The sequence below is a fragment of the Scaptodrosophila lebanonensis genome, unplaced genomic scaffold, assembly GCF_003285725.1.
Source record: "Scaptodrosophila lebanonensis strain 11010-0011.00,11010-0021.00 unplaced genomic scaffold, SlebRS2 tig00000053-arrow-pilon, whole genome shotgun sequence".
Taxonomy (NCBI): domain Eukaryota; kingdom Metazoa; phylum Arthropoda; class Insecta; order Diptera; family Drosophilidae; genus Scaptodrosophila; species Scaptodrosophila lebanonensis.
Genome location: NW_022060548.1, coordinates 741,071 through 761,458, shown reverse-complemented (window position 1 = coordinate 761,458; position 20,388 = coordinate 741,071). Strand labels below are relative to the sequence as shown.

Genomic DNA, 20,388 nt, shown 5'->3' with positions numbered 1-20,388 from the left:
AAGGCGTTCCGAAAAACCTTTTCTTCTCTTGTACTGCCCTGCACCCACAAAAAAGAAAAGTCTGTAGTTTGAAGTTACTTTCTCCAAACGGATTGAGCTGAAAAGGCCTACAAAATCGCTTGTATCAAATAACTCTTTTAAAAACTTTAGGATCCTGATAAGCGCTTAATAAGTAGCCGAGAACTCGAATCATAGAACGCATGGCTTCCATAAAGCCTTGCCTGGCTCTAAAATTGAATCTAATTGAATCGCAGCCACATCGTATCTCCCATACATGAAGAAATCTTTACCACCTTGTTGGTATATCAATACTAATGCTGTACATCCTTCCTTTGTAGGGCTCGCCGCTTCGTTGCAGGATCACGTACGAGCTCGCAAGTACAAGGAGGAGAATGAGGAACGACAGCGACGTGCGGCCGCGGCCGCAGTGGTGCTGCAGACGCCTGCAGATATGGCGCACTATGCCCAACAGCAGGCACCACCGCCGCCACCGCCACAGCAGCAACAGCAAGCACATCAACTGACAGCTGCTCATTATCATCAACATGCACCAAATCTGAATGGGACGCCGCACAAAGTGGAGCGTAAGCTGTGAACCACTTTGAACCACTTGAGTCACACAATTACATGTTCTCTCTATCTCTTCATCTTCTAGTGGGTGTGAAGCGCAGCTCGCCACTGGCGTCGCATCAACAGCCACGTCCCTCCAAGATGCCACACTATGAACCGCAACAGCAACCACACCACATGCACCCTTCGTCGAATCCCTATGCCAACAGCAATGGTGGTTTGCCACTCCCGGGTCCGGGCGTTCATCATATTTCACATCCCTTGCATGCTACCTCCTCGCCCTCACCCACGCCGTCGTCTTCGATGTCGTCGGGCGGTGGTCGACGCAGCAACAACAACAATAACAAATTGTTGGTTGAACCACTGCTGATGAGTCCCGAAATCAATTCGCTTATGGGTGATGAGCGGCCTCTACATTTGTCCAATTCACGTCCCCATTCCAATAGCAGCCACCACGGTCAGCCGCCAATGGCGCATCATCATCAGCAGCAACAGCAGCAGCAGCCACCGCAGGTGGCGCACTTGCAGCGACCAACGCAACAACAGCATCAGCAACATCAGACCAGCACGACGCCCACCATGGTGGGAGTGCGCGCCAATGCCGCCGATGATGGTAAGCTAAACGTAAACCATGCTAGTACCACTGAGCACCACCATGCAACCACTGTAGCACCAACAGCAGAAGCTAATGCACATATCACCACCACATTTCACAAACAATATCACTACCCACAAGAACAACAACAACAACACCACCACCACCAAACACAACAACCACACAACAATTATGAAACACCACACGCTATCGATTCTTCGGCTCAGCTGGAAGCTGAAGATCTTTCAAGCAAAGCCCACACTAATATGTCACAGCCAGTGCAGACTGACCCGCCCTTTCCAAATTCTTCCGATGAGGATGAGGAGGAGAAAGATGATGATGAAGATGGCGCTATATCAGACTCAGACTCATCCTCCTCTTCAAGCTCCAACTCAACAGACCGTTCCATCTCCTCCTCCTCATCTTCCTCCTCTTCCTCGTCCTCCTCCTCAAATTCAAATACTTCCTACACTGAAAAAGTGCAGCAAACTGACTCGGAATAATTGTCTTAAATTTTTTTTTAACGAACGCCTTCTATAAGCATTTCATAGCTGTTTAATTTTAAACAAACCTTTATAATTGTACTTATATACACAAATTAAAAACAGGAACACATCCACCCACTGCCCAACGTTTTTTCACTTAAATGTTGCGTTTTGTGTTTTCGTAAATGTGGTAGCTTTGCTTTCTTCTATGTCCTCTATTATTACTTTTTATTTTGTAGTCTGCTTTTTGTTTATTATTTATTTTATTTAATTATTTTGTATAATTTGCCGATATTTGTTAATTTCGCCATCGAAAGTACAGCGCAAACAGAAGCAACAATAACAAATGAAACAAAGTTCGAAAGTCCAAAAGACTAGACAAGAACAGTAAACAATTGAAGTGTAACTTTTAGAAAAATAAAGTTGACAACGTATCTAAAATAAAAATATAAAAACATATAGCTTAGCTCACATCTGTTGCGAACTCCCTAAATATTTATGTTTTACAATCAAACGTATTCGCAAATAACAATAGAAATATAAGGTTCCTTTTAAAAATGCAAAGAAAATTATGGAATTCATAACAAACCTTTACATGATACGTATGCACTATATAAAAAATAACTCTAAGATCGCGAACGTCATTTCAAAATGAAAAGCAAATTACCTTCAGAGAACGTATTTTAATAAGAAGAAAAATTAGTCAAAATAAGTCAATCGTAAATTTTGTTAGGTAATCGGGTGATGAAAACCGACCGGACATATAGCATATGTGTAGCATTAGTGCCGATAGATTTGTTTGAAACAAAAGCGTTTATAAATTAAAACTCTTTCTATCGAACTAAAATTAGAACACGTTTTGTAATCAACGTTGATTGTAAGCCCAAATTAAAAACGATTCGAAATGAACTTCGATAATGATTTGTTTATAACAAATGTATTCTACTAAACCCGCATTCAATCGTTACGAAATGAAATTCAAAAGCGAAAAAACATTGCAATGCATTTTGAAATGGGAAACATAATTTAACCAATTCATCAGAATTGCATTCGTTTTACTTTTTAAAAGTAATCGGAAATGAAAGTTCGGAACATATTTGTAGAGTTTGCTTTACATTACCCAAGAAACAAAATATTTTTCCAATTGAAAGCATTGAGGCCGATTTGAATCCGTAGGTTATAATATTTTGGAAATATAAATGACAATTATTTACCATTCCGCTAAAAGTAACAATTTACGGATGTGAGAACCAAAAATTTCAAAATGTAGCATGTAATTATCTGAGAAACCAAACATGGGCAAATCTTTCAAAACTCAATTGAAGAAATATAATACTTTTTAATTCTTCATTTTTGTTGGTTCCATTTTTTAATTTCAATTAATCTCATAGAGGTTATTTTTTAAGGTTTTTTTGAAGCATATCTCAGAGTTCCTAATACAAATGAATTGGGAATGGTAAACTATATATTGCGAATGCAATAAACTCTTTCCAATTTCAATATGTGATTGTAAATGTGGTTTGCATTGACGGGTTACCTCAACTCATACATATACGTACAACAACAAAACAACAAGGATATACATTCTGTAAATAATTCAAAAATGCGACAAATTCATTGTGAAACCATATACTTATACCCATCGATCAATATCAATAAAAATAACACCATCCTAATTAATAAGTCATTCATGCGCCCTGATGTATACTACATTTCTTCTCGCTGAGCTCAATACTCACCCACACACACACACAAATTCATGCTTGGCGCTCGAAGCTAACGCTCTTTCGTTCTCTTTTGTACATACATTATTAACCCCCTTCAATTCTCTCTCTGAATGTTACAATTTTGTATTTAATTTTGCTAAATTCTCTACTAAAATTAAAATGAAAACAAATAAAATATGAAACAAATTTAAGAAACAAAAAAAAAAAGCAAAATTGGCAATAATTGAATTGAATTATTAAAAACACGCCCCTCTTCTTATCCACTCTTCTTTATCCCTTCTATATGCTCTACTCCATACAGTTACCGATTTGGCAACGCAACGTACTATAACTAATTACGATCCCAGACGTCGTTTTGAGGCGCACCAACGTCTTCGAACGACTTCTCTGTCCTCCTCAGGTGGCACAACGAAACTATCTGGCCCGACGACAACTGCATCCCTGGGCATGGGATTGGTTGTTGCCGATAGTAGTAGTTTGCCGCACAGTACCAATGACCATTGATCGATTGGTTGATTGATTGATTGAATGACTTACCTCAAAATTTTCAAAAAGCAAAACGATATACCAAAAAACTGAAACAAACAAACAAACAAAATACCTAAAACCAAGTATGTTGTTGAGCAAAGCGAGTACAAACTATGAGATACAAAAAAACAAAAACAAAAAGACAACATAATTTTTTACGTTAAATAATTTACTAAACAAAATACAGAAAAAAAAATGCATACAAAGAAACAGAATTTATGCCAAAATATTGAGCTATTTTAACGAGCATGAGGTAAGTTCTGTTGCGCCTAATTGGTTGGTTTTTTTTTAACCTCTTATTTATTATTAAAAAACATTATTTCTATTATTATTATTTTGTAATCATTTTATTTTTTATCATTTATTATTTTTAACCGATTTTTTTTGTTACACATACAACATTATTTACTTTTGAGTTTTTGCACGCAACTGTACTGCGGCTTCCTAGGGCTTAGCTACACGACGCAAAGTTCAGAACCCACTCATCCGACATTAACTGTAAATGCTGATCATGCACCCCACACGCACCAACAACAACTCACACAAACACACACACATATGTATATGAATAAATGCCTATCCATATCGAGAAACCACAGCTTAGTCTAAGCAGAATTCAACACACACGCCTCAATCGAAAAACTAGCTTTAAGCAAATCGTCCTAAAATGTGAAAAGTCGTTCTTTTAATAGCTTTATGAAAAATTCAACTTCAACTAATATTTAAATCAGAAATTGCTTTTTAAATAAATTAATATGTACGAAATATGGTACATTTTTTTAAGTAATATCAAAAGGTTCCTAACATTTTCGTTACTATTTTAAAAAGTTGTTTAAATCGTTTTTCAAATGCTAGTACTTTTCCTACATTTTATTAAATTGTGTTTTAAATACAATATTTAAAAGTAATAAAGAAAAATGTTAAATGCAATATTAGAGAGCTTCTTTATGAATATAGACCAGTTATTAAAAAAAAAATTTTACATATTAAAAACAGCTTTCTTCAATTTTTTTGTATATGTTCTAAATTTTTTCCGAACCATTCGAAGATTAGGGAAATGAAGAAACAAAAAATAACGTCTTTTTAAATGATAACAAGAAAGGAATGCTAAAGTCGAGCAGGCTCAACTCTTAAATACCCTGTACCACCCCATAAAAAAGTAATTAAATTAATTAATTAATTTAATTAAATTAATTAACTAAATTAATTTAATTAATTAACTAAATATTAATTAATTAAATATAAAATATTCCATGCATGCATACATACATTTACATTTACATCAGAATCGTGCCTTATGCGTGTTTGTGTACTTGTACATATGTATGTATGTGTGCATTGGGCCTGGTTATATGGCTATAACTTTCTTTCCGATCATTCTATCATAATGAAACTTGGTATACGGATATATAATTACTAATCTAATGTAACTACCAAATTTTAGTTCAAAATTCCAAGAATTACGGGAGTTATAGAAAATCGGTAATAGGGGGGGAGTGGGGGGGTGGATCAGAAAAAATGAACAAACTCGTCCTTTCTCGGTCTCAGGAGAATCTGTATACCAAGTTTGGTTATTCTAGCTCTTATACTTTCGGAGATCCTTGCGTTCATACAGACAGACAGACAGACAGACAGACGGACAGACGGACAGACGGACAGACGGACATGGCTATATCGACTCGGCTTGTCATGCTGATCAAGAATATATATACTTTGTGGGGTCTACCAAGCCTCCTTCTGTGTGTTCCATGTGCACTCGCACAAAACTAATATACCCTTGTACCCTTTGGGTACAGGGTATAAAAATATAATTATAACAATAGCGGCTCAATTAAATTGAATTCTCTCATGTTTAAAAAAGTTTAAAAAGGCTTGAAAAAATACTATGATTGTATATACAATTAGTTATCGATTTTTCAAATTTTAGGACAATACCTTGCATATTTCGGAGTGCACAAAACTTCAACATTAACCATAACTATTTACTAATATTGTTGCTTTTCTCATTTCCCTCCTCTATTGTGATATAGACGATGTGATTGCTGCGGACGATGAATCCCATTGGCAACATCGCGTGAGCTCAGGCTTTGATCGTCTGGTGGCCTTCGCCTCCACTGAGCTAGACAAGACACGGCGCTCCATTGACGGCGACACCGTGCCCGCCTCCATCAGCTGCAACACCTCCCCGGATTCGGGCATTACCCACAGCAGCAGCAACTCGGATGCCGCACGCACCTTTTTGTCCACTTCTTCGACCTCCTCCCAGCTGGACTTGCCCATCAGCAGCGGTGGCAGCAGCAGCAGCTCCAGTCTCTACAGTCACGCCGGCAGCAACCACTTAAGCCATCTTCATCATCACCAGCAACAACAGCTGCAATCTGGACAATCTGGACAGCTTCAGTCCGGACAGCAGCAGCAGGCGCAGCACTCGATGAGCATCGATCATTTGAGCGACAGCAGCATGAAGTCGACCACCTCCTCATCGCTGCATGCGGGCAGCAATTCTCTGAAGACAGTCTCGCCGGTCGATCCCAGTGCAATTGAATCGCCGCCACTATCCGATATTGGGCTGCCCAGGACACCGAGTCCAACGGCCGCAGTGGCGACGCCTCCCCCACCTGTGCTGGCGCAGGAAGCTGCACTCAAAATACCATTGAAGTATCAGCGTAAGTCGAAGAGCAGTTCTGAGAAGCATTACAAGAAAAAGTTCTGCGAACGGAATTGGGAATACGATTGCGATGAACTTCTTGCCTACTCGAATTCGAGTGCGCCACCCACGGCCGCCGATGCTGCTGGTAACGGGGGCAGTCATGAGTTGGGCAGTGCTGCCACCTCCAATAATCCACTCTCCAGTGGTGGGAAGTCTGGCAAGTCCCCAAAAGAGAAATCACCACACCAGAGCCAATCCGCCAGCTATCAGCAACAGCAGCACCATCATCACAAGTCGTCCAAGTTTAGGCCCAAAGGCAAAGATTGGGATTGGTCACTGGATAGCAAGAGCAATACTGGGGATGTATCGTTGCCGCCACCTCCGGCAAATGGCGCCAGCAACGCAAACACAACGACTAATTAGTTGTATTCAAATTATAACTTAGTTAAATTGCTGAAGAATACGATGTAAAGGGCCCCCATAAAAGCAAACACAATATTGTAGTGGGTTAAGAAATTGTAAAGAGCGGGCAATGAGGTTTCACTGCTGATTGGGGGATTTTGATTCCGAAACAGAAATTGATTTGTGAGATTTTTACACTTTTGTGATTTTCTACAGACATTTTTTGAATCAATTTTTAACGAATTAATAATACTAAATTTCCCCTAATATAAAATATTAGGTCTGTTTTCGTACCCAAGTTCTTTCGAAAAGGCGAAATTTGAATTAGCAAACGACAAATTTTAAACTTGCTGCGCAGCTTCACTATCGACTATTTAAGCCAATTTGTTCAATCATTTGACCGAATTTGCGTAATTTCCAATTCCGATTTCTCATATTTTCTAAGAATTCGGGGACGGTAACAGACCTGTATATTAATTTTTTTTAAAGCTACGAGTATCCACTTCATTTAAAGAAATAACAGTGCCGCGGCTCAATGAGCTGGTTCGGAAGTCACCGTTCCCCATAGTGCGGATTGAGTATAAAGTTTGCCTGCTCTTCCTCTCTCTCTCCCGCTGTTAAAATTGAACAGCATGTTAAGAGTGTTTATAGACAGCTTTAACAGTGACTCGCCATTATGTTCTTTTACTTCGACCATATTTTTGTTGTTGCAACCGCCCCCCAACGCCACACCACGTAATGTTTCTGCTCAGTTTTAGTCTGTTTTGTTTATTTTTCAAATTAATACTTTAGTTTACATTAATTTTAACTAAATGAATTGTGTTTATATTTAAGTAACTTATTCTATATATGCTTTTGTGTGCAGTTCTATTTACAAGAGAAAGTTTCTGTTTTAAGTTATATAGTTGCATTTTTTAACTGATTAATCTGTATGTACTATACATATGTAATGTATTTAGTTAGATAGTTAGTAAGGCACCAATTGCTGATGAACAATGTTACTGATTTCCCTGCGACCATTATTATTATTATTTATAATTTTTATGTATTTTATTGTTTAATTTAAATTAAAAGTTTTATTATTGCGTTTTTTCAAATCATATATATATGGATATGTTTTTTAACCTAATTAGCGAATTCAAAATCGCGTGTTTTCTTATAATTTTTTAAAATAAATTGTAAACTAATTGACAGAGATTCTGTGTTTTGTTTTTCAATTCATCTAACAGCTGCTTTATAACAGAGCTGAGCAATGTTAACGTACAGCGCTGTTACAGCGCTGTAAACGTAACTGACTCGCAACCGACACGGTCCGCCTCTTTTACAGACTGCTGTTCCTTACAACTGCTGTTATTATAATTTAACATTTTTTTTAGTTAGTTCATTTCCTCACATTTCTTCGAGCCGTATTGGGACCAACCTGCAAAAATAAATAAGAAACTAAAACTGACCCGTTCCTGTTTAAAGAGAGAAAGAAATTCGACGCTTCCAAACATTAATAATAAAAAATATATATAAAAATATGGGCGCACGTTAAGTAATTGTTGGACAGCACTTTACTTTTTAGTTGTGTAAGTTTCGATGTAAATAATTTGTAATATTATTATGCACAGTTTTTATGTTTTAGTCGGAAAAACTCTAGGCCAACAAAATGGCAATTTTAAAGTATGTATTGTAATGCACTAAACAGACAGGCGAAGACAAATAAATTTAAATTATACATAAATCAATAAATGAGAATAAATAGGTTTAGCAAAGGGGAAGCAGGAAGAGGAAGCAATCGTAGCCGCAACACAACAACAACAAGTAACCTTATTAATTAATGAATTTTCCACCTCAGCGAAATAACAACAACAACAATTTTATATAAATATATATATACACATACATATATAAAATTATATACATAAATAGCTATAGCCAGCATATACAACAGGAAAAAAAGCAGCAAGGAGAAGTCAAATATCAGGAAATCAATTAAACAAAAAAATGCGAGATAAATTTTTTTGGAAAACAAATAATTTACAAGCAATTTAAAAACAAAAAACATACTTAACATATAGCAAGCAAGTAAAAAATCGAAAGTAAATAAAAACCCTAAAGCATAAATAAATAAAATACATATACGTAAAGAATCTATAAGTATTAAAAAAGTAATAAAATTGTAATGCAAAAATATGTAATAACGAACGAAATCGAAATCATATTCTGTTTTATATTATATATATACGAAATATATGTTACGAGCATAGTAAATAATGGGAATTTCAAATGTGCTATTAGCGTAGAGAAGCCTAAACATAACAATTAACAGAATATAAAATAAATATTAAATAAATAAATAAGCAAACAACCACAGGCGCAGATTAGATGCATAAACGATTTTTATAAATACTTGTATGTATAGTATATTGTATTATATATACCGCATATGAATGCTGTATACAAGGCAGCAGAGTTTACTTTCGCCCCACTACTGGCCAAGGTATACTTCAATTAACTGAGAATATATATATATATATATATATATATATATATATACAAATACGAGTATAACTAGATATATATAGTTATATACTCAACTTAAGAGACACGCATAACATAAATCAGTTGTAGCAAATGAATTATTAATTTGGCGCTATTAAAACATAATTTACTAACAATAAACAAACGTCATGCAAATACAAATAAATATATATATTATAAATAAATAGTTCAATTTATATGTATGGCGTGCAACGGTAACGATATTCAGATGTGCGCATTAACATTGTAGTGGAAGGAAGTGAATGTGGAAGTACATAGATGTGAAAGTAAAAGTAAAAATGGAGTCAAGCCAGCGAACATTATTAACAATGGCTTGCGCTGGCAAGCACATGCGTATTAAAATTAAAAGTATATTGTATTTAAAAAATATTTATTGCATATTATTTTAAACGTTCAATAAACAAACCACTTTAAAATACACATATAAAATAAGCAAGAAAACGAAATTTCTATTTTTGTGGATAGCGCGTAGAATTGGGTAATTTATCAACAAATTCTAGATTAAATATTTTCAGCAAATATTCATCTCTACTGCACAGCTTGTTTCAGATTGAAAGGAATGCCTTTACATTTTTTGTCGTTCTCCATAAAAATTTGTTTTTTATAATATTGGTTGAACGGTAATGCTGGAAAGTGTATTGCGTATACAGGAGGAGGCACCACATAGTATTGATAAGATATTGCAGTGAAGCTTCCTATTCATTGATAACTTATACCACATCGGACTAATAGATCAATCATATAGCTGCCAAAGCAGCAATCGGTCGTCTTCATCCACTTGCTCGTAAGTTGCTTACCTACATATATAGAAGTGCAGAGATCTTCCGATATATATAATTAAGTAAGTAAAAAGTTCTTGGATTTTCTTTTAAGTTTTCATTTTATTTTAAATTATTTGTTGTATGTTTTCGTTGAAGTTAATCTATTGTTGTTGTTGTTATTTTATTGTATTTTATTTAGTATGTAGGTATGTACGTTTATGCCATTCAAATATCTTATCAAAAAGTACAGTTTGGTTCGTTAATCTCTAAGCTGTATCCAAAGCTTTCGCTAATTATATATCCAAGTGTTCCCGGTTCAGTATACGTATGTATGTACTCGATGTATGTATGTATGAAGTATGTACTTATTTATGTTTGTAATTTGACTATTTAAGATTTATTTATTGGGTTTCTTGTTCTTCTTGTTGTTGTGTATGGTTTCTAAAGCAGCAGCGTTTGGATCGATTGGATTGGATTGGACTGGCATTGGGCGTGCAATGCAGTTTGTGGGCTCACACTCATATATATATACATACATATATTAAATTACACACATTCATAGCTGTGTTTGATGTTGCTTTGCATTTAAGAGTGTTTAATTTTATGACTATATATGCTTCGATTTAAAACAAATACATTAAGGCTCTCAATACTTAAGACAGTTCATAAAATTGAATTCGTTCGTTTCCTACGCCTTGCCATTGTAAAAAGTGTGTATATTTAATCGTATAACGCGCTATTAAACTATTTAATTATGTATAGTATTTGTTATGCCTGTTGGTTGTATAATTACATATGTTGTATAAATAGCAAACTTTCCTCCTCTCTTCATTTTTTTCTCACTTTTATTACTCTTATTTGTTGTATATGTTTGTTTTTTGTTTTGTTTTACAATTAAGCCTGAGGCACATTTTTATTATGATTTTCTTTGAATTCGTTTTTAAGCTTACATTTAAAAACATTTATTGTTGTTGGACATCAAAATTAAAGCTGCTTGGGAAGGGAAGAGTGAAGAAAGAGTGTGCTTTGAATAATTTTATTTTACTTTGTTTCACAAACAAATTAACATTGAATTTAAATTGTAATTTTTAAGGCTAAACACTTTGTTCCAAATAGATTTATAGATATTGAAGCCGGCAACTGGGCAGGTTTTTCAAAACTTGAGCTGTGGTCAGACATACAAATAGTTTGCATGCAGATTTGTGTTAATGCCAAAGAGGTGTTTTTATTGGTGAAAACTTTATGTTAGACTAGTTTGCCTGCAAATTATTTGCCCGTATGACCAAATCTTTGCGCAAAGGTCAGACATGCATAATTTGTGCACAAATTTTTATAAATGTCAAGATTTCATATTGTTTGGGAATTTGACAAGTTTTCCTGTCTGACCAACCTTGACGATACAGTCAGACTGCCAAGTTTCTATAAAAGAAATCTATACTTTCATAAAGTTTGTGCTCAAATTATTTACCTGCCTGACCAGCCAAAATTGTAATTGTAAGTAAAATAATCGAAATTTGAAATTAAATGAAAACTTGTAGATTTTCTCTTAAAATCCAAAACATTTAAAACTAAAGGCGAACATGTGTGTGTGTGTGGATAATTACTAGACTATTATCCAGTATTCCACTACTACACCAACAGCACTAGAGCCGAAAAACACATATTTATAACAAACAAACACTTACAGCTAAATTGGAAAAGATCATTAAAAGTTATAGCTAAGAAGTAAAAAATAGAAGAAGTGTAACAATTCAGTAGAAGCAGATTGTTTATAAAATGAAAAACTTTCTTGTGTGGTTTCAATAGAAAATCAATTTGCAATTGATTGGGAATAATCCCAAAGGCCATACCTACTAGACTTTATGGATACATACATATACATACCACTTAGAATGCAAACACGCACAGTTTGTTAATATTGTTGAATTTCTACTAAAACTACATATACAGATATATAGATACATGCCCCAAACAATTGTTGTACATTTGTTACTGTCAGCAAAAATCGTTCCAGAACTAAGTTAGGGCTACGATCATCGAATCATTCCTGCCCAGGGCATTAACAAGCAGCTTAGTCCGCGCCCGAAATTCTTACAAATATTACACTGGTTTGTTAACAATTATAATTACAATTACAATTTGTAGATTTGTTTCGTTTGTTATGTTTTTAAAACCGCTGCACGTTTGTTTACATCATTCAGACTTTAAGTTCGTTTCATTTGTAAGGTTGTTTTCGTAACTACTCGTACATTACATTATTATTTATAATATTTATTATTTGTTTTCTTTACCCATTTAAAACTAAAACAAAAACATTTTGCAGTTCGGCCAACGAAAGAGTTACGGACACGTTTCAACAGTAAAAACTACGCAACTACAGAATATTTCTAGGTTCTCTTTTTCAACAATATGCAGTCATCTGCATACATTATTGTACAAATATACTACATACTTGTATAGTATATATAGTATTTATAACAAGGGCCTGAGGGTAGGTGGTGGTTTCAATTACAAGCAAAAATTTGTTTTGTAGGCCATTTCCATTTCTTTGAAACCAATTGGAGCGCAATTAGAGAGTTACGAATTAAGTAGTATAAAGAAAGATTTTCGTTTTTAGATCGAGTTACATACATATATGTAGAGTACAGGTGTGTAGAATTGCGAAGAGAAGGCTCTTTGTTATGGTTGGCAGGAAACACAGTGCTGTCTCCGGCATGTCTGCTGTTTTTTTTTTTATGAATTACACTTGTGAATGTAAACAAATTAAATAAATAGCTCGAATATTTCAGGCAATTCTGTAAAGTCAATTTGTAAACAACATTATTATAGCAACAAGTTTTGCTATATAAGAAGTCAAGAACTCTAAATATTTAGTTTAGCCTTACAACATAACGATTGCACTTCATATAAACTAAGATTCTCGTTTCCGAAATCGATTTGGCTAGACTGAACGATTTTCACAAAATCTGTAGGTTTTTCAAATTCATTTCCATGGATTTAATGCTAATTTGTTATAAAATCTATTTTGAAAAATTTATGTTCGAATTCGGAAAAATTTTTAAAATGAATATTGGCAGCCGATTGTCTGCAACACAGGGGTTTAGAGAAGATAAGTCTTTTTTCGTTGCATATCTATGTATATAACCTCTGGGTAGTGTATTATATTAAGAAACCTAATCTTATCTGTTATGTGATTGAAAATCGTCAAATTGGTGTTTAATAGAACATTATTTTCTCCGCCTTGGCAATAGTTAGGGAACAACAGAACTCATATACGAGTATTTTAGCAATCGGTAATATCCTTTGAAAACAACTGCTTTTGTTTTATTCAAAGATCTAGAGAAACCTAATCGTATATCATTTATTATTCAAATTTGTTAAATTATTGGTTAATATTTTCTGAAACCCTATCATATCTCAAATTTGTAAAATGTGTATAGATTATAGATAGGTTTTGCCTTCTTGCATATTTTTATACCCTCTGGGTACTGTAATATTTGAAGAAACCTAATCATATCTAATCGTGCTAATCATATATGACTTGAACTGTTTTTTAAAACACTAGAAAATTGCTTGGAAATTTTCAGAGCTTTGAATCGCGTTGAATTCATTCACACGGATAAATCAAAATAAATAATCAAACAGACATGCATACAGACCGACACATTGTCCTTACAAATTGTTCACATGCTCCAGCAGGCAGGCCATGGACGCCTGTTCCACCTCCTGCTCCTCCTCGGATACTGCGTCCACCTGTTGCTGCTGTTGCTGATGTTTCTCAGTTGCTGCCACCGCAGCCTTCTCTTCCTGCAAATTCTACAAGTTGTCGAGTATATCGGGAGTGCCGATCATGGCCTGAACCACATCGCTGCTGCTCGGCGTACTATCATCGATAAGGGTGTCGGCGCTGAAAGCTCCGACTCCACCCAGACTATCGCCGCCCAGCGCTGAAGAGGGTAAGCTATCAATGGTGTTGCCATTGAAGAGAAAATCGCGCGGCAGCTCTGTTGGACTGTAGCGGAAACAAGGTGTGGTTATGGGAGTAGTCGGCATACTCTTCGATATATCCAATGCGGTGCGTGTGCCGTACTGTTGATTGCTGCTGCTGTTGTTGTTGTTGGTGTTGTAGCTAATGCCACTATTCGCTGAACTCCAGCTGAAATCGTTAGTTAAAGTAAAATCCTCAGTGCGTCGATTGAAGAAACTTTGATCGGCTGTTATGCTACTGCCGCCGCCTCCTCCATTAGTTATAAAGCAGCTGTGCTGATGATGGGGCAGTGGTGTTGAGGGTACAGAGCGTGAAACAATTCCCAAACCGAAGCCATTGCCGCCACCGCCACCACCACCGCTGCTATAACCCGACGAAGAACCTGCTGAGGAACTGCAAGTGTTGGCAGTTAGCTGTTGTTGTTGCTGATGTTGCGCTATGCTCGAGAATTTGTTATCAAAATTGGGTGATATGAGCGCACTTATGTCCACCTCATAGGCCAGACTCGCCGACACATCGTTTAACTTGAGAGTAGAGACCACCGATTGCTGGCTATTGCTATTTTCCGAAAAGAGTGCTTCGTTAAGCAGTGCACTACTATTGTTGTTGTTATTATTATTGTTGTTGTTGTTACTGCTGCTACTATTATTGTTGTTGTTGTTATAGCTGGCATTAAGTAGCTGTCGCTGAAAGGTTGGCGATTGTATGCGTTGCAGCTGCGACAAGGGCACCGATTGTGAGCGCTGCGTCTCATTTAAGGGCGTTAATTGGAAGTCCATGTCGCCACCGGTTAGTGCTAAGCTCGTCTCCAAATCCATGGAATTTTGATCGGCCAGCAAAGCCACATTACTGTCAGCAAAACTCAAGTTGTTGTTGTTGCTGTTGGTGCTGTTATTACTGCTGCCGTTATTGGTTCCTCGACTGAATGACCAATTAGCGCCCATGCACTGCTGCAGAACCGAGGGACTGGGCGGTGCAGAGGCAGAAGTACTTATGGGATAGCTATAGACATAATTGCGTCGCTTATGATTGGCACCAATCATTGGATCGCCCTGACCGTCGCCCAGTTCGGTGCCGCTGTCGAAATCTAAAGATTGCTGCTTGGTTAGCAGACTGCTGCGTTGACGCATTCGTGAGATGCCGGGACTGGCAAAGCAATCGCTGTTGTTGTTAGCCGCTAAGCCGTTGTTGTTGCTGCTGCCATTGTTGCTGCTGTTGTTTTTAATATTCGGCGATATGGGCAGAAATATGCAATTTTTATTGTTCACATTGCTGGCGGCATTGCTCAGACTTATTTTGCGCTTATTGTTGTTGTTATTCGTGCGCGTTGTTACTGTTGTTGTTGTTGGCAATAGCTTTTGCCTTAATTGTGTTTGTTGTTGCTGCTGCTGCTGCTGTTGTTGTTGTTGTTGTTCTTGTTGATGCTTTCGTGACATTAAAGCCAGAGACGCTGAGGCAGAAACCACAACATTTATAGCAGTTGTTGCTGCTGTTGTTGCTTTTGTTGTTGCTGTACCACTTGCTGTTGTTTTTGTTGCTGTTGTTGTACTATTTGAGTGCAACACCGGCGTCGTGCTCAGTTGCATGCGTCGCGCGGCCATCGCCAGCTGTTGTTGTAGCAACTGTTGCTGCTGTGGCATTGTTGTTGCTGCTGCTGCTGCTGCTGCTGATGTTCTCGTTGTTGCAGCAACATTGGCCAATTGCATAGCTGCTGCCGCAGTTGTTGTTGATGCAGCTGCTATCTGTTGTGGATTTCTGTTCTGTTCTGCAGCATCCAAGGAATTCATTTGTATTTCCTCAGCGTCTCCCATCTGAAAATATTGAAGCAGCTCATTATCTGGCTCCTCCGAATTTTCCTCCTCGTCCGGCAAAAAGTAATCGTCCAATTCATGCTTATCCATGTTGCAAATGCTGATCACACGCTCCCGTGGCAGTCCGAGGTTTTCGGGCAGACAAGCATCCTCAGTGGCGGCGGCCGTCTCGGCAGCCATCAGACGCTTTGCCCGCAGCAACATCATGTTGCGAGATGCCACTTTGGGTGCGGCTTCCAAGCTGCTCGATGGACTTACAGAGCTCGTGTTGTTGTTATTGTTGCTGCTGTTGCTCATTTGTGTAGGTGGCCCCATGGAGATGGGTGCGAGGGTCGTGGCATTCGGGGTCACCACCAATTGGGAGGGTGTTACCGCTGCCGGCGGTGGTGTCGCGGCCGTTGTTGTTATCACTGGTGGCACCAACAAGTTGCCGCTGTTGTTTCCACTGCCAGCTGAGGGTCCACTTGCACCGCCGCTCGGCGAATTCACCCAAAAGCCTTTGGTCTGCTGTGCTTTGAGCACTTTCTTGCAGAAAATGTTCGATGTATTGTAATCCTCGACCTCGTCCTTGATGACAACCGCTGTGGGCGAGGCTTGTGACTGCTCCGCTGGGCTCTGCAGCTGCTCCAAAGCCAGTGTGCCGCTGGGACTCGTCGTCAATTCCATGATCTTGGGTGTTAGATTGCGCGCAGCACCGCGTGCCATATTCTGTGGCGGCAGCTTCGCCAGATTCATGGGCAGCATTTGTTGTTGCTGCTGATATTGTTGCTTCTGGGCTGCCATGTAGCCCTCGCAGCGCAACCCCTGAAGTGGCACTGGCGCAGCATTTAGACTGATCGCCGATTGCTGCTGTATGGGAGAATCCATAATTTCCTGCTTGATCGTCACCAATTTCAGCAAATTCTGCTCCTCATCCACGCCAGCGGGGACTGTAGAGGCAACCGTTGTTTTATAGGCGCTCGCCTCCTGACTGCTGCCCGCGTCCTGCGACTGCAGTTGATTACAACTTGACTCTGATGAGGAGGAGCCCTTGCGTTTCTTCTTCCGTCGCTTCTTCAATGGTCCCATGTCCTATTGAATATAAAATGAAATTATATAGATAGGGTACCCGATATATAATTTATATTTTTTCTAAAGCTGAGCTTATATAGTGCGCCATAACTAGCATAAAGCATTACCGATATCCAAAAGCTTCTCACAGATGGCACAAGCTAATTAGTATACCTATAATAATAAGTCCTATAAACTAAGCTTAATTTGATAACAAAGCGTAATTTTTATAGTCCAAGATACTCAAAACTGGATATCAGGGAATCAAGATTTATTCAGAATATTTTCCGACCTTTGTAATAAAACTCATTTTGGGATCAATCGTTTCTGAAAAAATAAATCGATCTTACACTTTTGATGGTATTTTATTTTGAAAGATAAATGGATATCCAGATGGAAAATTTTACCAATATATCATATCTAAGTAAATGGGTTTTCTAAATGTATAAACCCTAAGAGTAACTAGGTTCTACAAAGAGGTCAAATATATTATTTTTAAAAATGGAATTTAATTCTATTAAAAATAATTGAGATATTGATTTATTGCATTTTTCACACTAGCCACTTTTTAAAACAATATTTCGTTGAGTTATAATTCGACAAAGGTCTGTATATGTCAAAGACAAGAATGGTGGAATTTTAGATAGTGATAAATTTATTATATCAGCATCCAATGGTTCTGAACAGTTTTAATCAATTTTTATTAATAAGCCAAAATATATTATAAATGAAGTCGGATATATATTCTTTCTCCATCTAATAATATCGACCGATTTGGAAATAATGCAAGCTCGGAGTCTTGCGAATCTCCTAAACCCTCTGGCCCAAGGTCATCGGGTCGCAGGAGGTGAGAGGTTCTTTCATCCTAATGATCTTAATATAATTTATTTGACATCTAACTCCACCACCTTATCGTAATTGTCCTTTACTGGAAAACAAAAATATGTTAGCTAATGCGCAGAGTCTAGAGCCCTAAAAATCGCAACAACATCCGAATCATGTATATAATGGAGTGGAATTGGAAGTTTTTGAAAGAGTCCACTTACCGCCAGCAGGCGTTTTTCCTTTGGTTCCCTGGGCTGATATTTTTTGGCTGTCGGCCCACTGCGTCCTTGTGGATGTGGATTGGCGCTGTTGTGCGCCACGCCTGCCACAGTGGCCGTGTTCGACTTAATACGTGTAGCCAACTCCTTGATGTTATCCAGTTTTGTGTTGAGCAGCTTCTCAGCCCAATTGCGGACCACAAGCCAGGAGTCGCTTTCCCTGTCCTCACCCGCATCAGTGCTATTCAGAGAGCGCATAAACTCAACACTGGCCGGAGTGTTTTCTTCATTCGGCGATGTATCCATTCGTAGCTCTGGTAGCTGCGGCGGCGTTAGCTTTGTGGTCTTTCTCATGGCTGCATAGCAATAACGTGAATTGCCTCGCGTACCCAAACGACGTGGTCGAACTCCTGGGAATACCTGCTTCATAACCTTGCCAAAGTCAGCGGTGGATAACGGTTTGATGCTCAGACGTTCGCAATAGGCGCTGTAAAGCACGAAATGGGCATTTGAGCTGGGCATTCATTATATGAAAGCTTAAGTACTTACATGTAATCGTTGTAGACATCCTGCTTTGGTATGGAGACTTGAGGATCGTGCTCCAAATGGGAGCGCACCCAATTGATGGTGTGATTAATCTCAGAGCGTGTTCCCAGCGGGTTTTGAGGCTGACGCAAGGGATCTGTATCAGCGCTCTCACCGGGCAAACGCAAATAGAGGAAGAGCTTTTCAATGGGTTTCAGTGTGGAAACCCGCTCTATAATCTGCGATATTTGCAGTCGGGCATTGTCGCTGTGGAAGAAGGGTCAAGAAAGGATAAATCTGCTGCTGCTGCTGCTTTGCTCTGCTGCTACTTACTCTAAGCTGGCTTCGATGACTTCCTGCACACGTCGCATCTTTTCCTCGTCTACTATCCGAATGGGTAGATGAGTCGATCCAGCCGATGAAGGGGCTGACCCACTGGTCAGCGCATTCATGACATTCTCCGCTATAGTGGAATTTATAACGCCACTAGCAGCGGGAACGGTAGTGACCACAGAGCCCGTATTCTCACTGTGATGTCTTTGGGCTGTCTGTGCCTGGACAGCACCCACCAATTGCTGACCACTTGTCGATGGACCAGATGTTGCTGTCGCGGACATTGCACTCATTAGCTTGCTCAGCTCCAAGTGCTGCGCCGAGTTTAGACCAATAGCGTTGGCAAAAGCCAGACCAGCATTGCCAGCGGCTGTTGCAAAGGGATTGGGGGTCAGCACAGATGTCGTGACTGCCATTGGGGCTGGAGGAGCATTTGCAACTGAATTGGCAAATGTAGGCGGCACAAAGCCGCTGGGAACAGGTACAGGTACATTTGTAGGCGTGGGTGAAACCTGAGGTGGCGCATGGAGAACGCCAATGCCGACTGGGGCAATGGTCAGTGGCGCTGTGGCGTGAATGGGTGGCGCCTGGAAGCGCCCGGATGTATAGGGTATGTCAGTGGGCGGCGCGGCCTGCACATGTAAGCCCGGAATGCTGCAATTCCCATAACTATGTGTGCTTCCTCCTGCTCCTGTCCCTGATTCAAAAACTGGATGCGAATGCTGCTGTTGTTTCTGTGGCGTCGTTGTTGTTGCCGCCGCTGTTTTGGACCACTGCGCACCAAGCTGCCCATGCTTCTCGGACATGTTAAGAGACGCCGCTTGGGGCTGTTTGGCGGACCAGCCAGCCTCCGTGTGAAACGGAAACACACACTAGCACACGTAAGTATAAATCTTCAGCACTGATTGATATTGTTGTTGCTGCTTGCAATCAATATACATATATGTACGTATTTAGTTCTAATTTATGTATTTAGACAGGTACGCTGGCCGAGCGTCCGCGTGCTCGCGCTTAGGAGATGAAGATTGCAAAGTCGATTACGAACATTTTGGCGACAGCGACAACGACGACAACGAATGAAGATACGGATGCGAGATAATAAGCATTTGCTGCCATTTTGGCTGCTCTGCTGCTTTTGCGGCCTTTGCTCTCTTTATTATTAAATGTTGCGCAAGTGCCGAACTTCTGCAAAATTTACAAGTTGCGCGCACTATTTTCTAATTGGACAATTACAAAACAAATTGGAACCCATTTCTTTGGCTATATATCTGATAATAAATATCTGCGTCTCGAAAAATTACCAGTGCTGCCACATGCAGTGTACGCATGGTGTTGCCAGTACGGGTCTAGTGAGAAATAAACTAAATCTGTCA

At 38.7% G+C, this 20,388-nt stretch overlaps 2 protein-coding genes across 4 annotated transcripts in view; one reads left to right on the top strand and one right to left on the bottom strand.

Moving 5' to 3' along the window:
- Positions 1-8,152, top strand: part of LOC115624317 (histone-lysine N-methyltransferase, H3 lysine-79 specific) — a 63,262-nt gene extending 55,110 nt beyond the window's left edge. For 2 of the 3 annotated variants that reach the window (XM_030518947.1, XM_030518946.1), the window contains exons 7-9: positions 339-584; positions 656-1,183; positions 5,936-8,152. In XM_030518947.1, coding sequence (XP_030374807.1) covers positions 339-584; positions 656-1,183; positions 5,936-6,978 — 1,817 coding nt within the window. In that variant the 3' untranslated portion in view covers positions 6,979-8,152. Of the gene's footprint in view, positions 1-338; positions 585-655; positions 1,184-3,678; positions 4,159-5,935 lie in introns of all 3 variants that reach the window. The other variant, XR_003995452.1, reaches the window with a different exon arrangement.
- Positions 8,153-10,365: 2,213 nt separating this feature from the next.
- Positions 10,366-20,237, bottom strand: LOC115623488. The gene is made up of 4 exons (XM_030517861.1): positions 19,016-20,237; positions 18,707-18,949; positions 18,161-18,644; positions 10,366-17,135 (listed from the first exon to the last, which is right to left on the bottom strand). The coding sequence occupies exons 1-4, from the start codon at positions 19,819-19,821 to the stop codon at positions 14,082-14,084; spliced, it is 4,587 nt and encodes a 1,528-aa protein (XP_030373721.1). The 5' UTR covers positions 19,822-20,237; the 3' UTR covers positions 10,366-14,081.
- Between the last annotated feature and the right edge of the window lie 151 nt (positions 20,238-20,388).

What these genes read in the sequence shown, in the direction of transcription:
- LOC115623488 (XM_030517861.1), bottom strand. Translation starts at nt 19,821, where the DNA reads ATGTCCGAGAAGCATGGGCAGCTTGGTGCGCAGTGGTCCAAAACAGCG. An exon ending in GTCATCGAAGCCAGCTTAGA is followed by an intron (nt 18,950 to 19,015) that starts GTAAGTAGCAGC and finishes CTTCTTCCACAG; the next exon opens with CGACAATGCCCGACTGCAAA. An exon ending in GATGTCTACAACGATTACAT is followed by an intron (nt 18,645 to 18,706) that starts GTAAGTACTTAA and finishes CGTGCTTTACAG; the next exon opens with CGCCTATTGCGAACGTCTGA.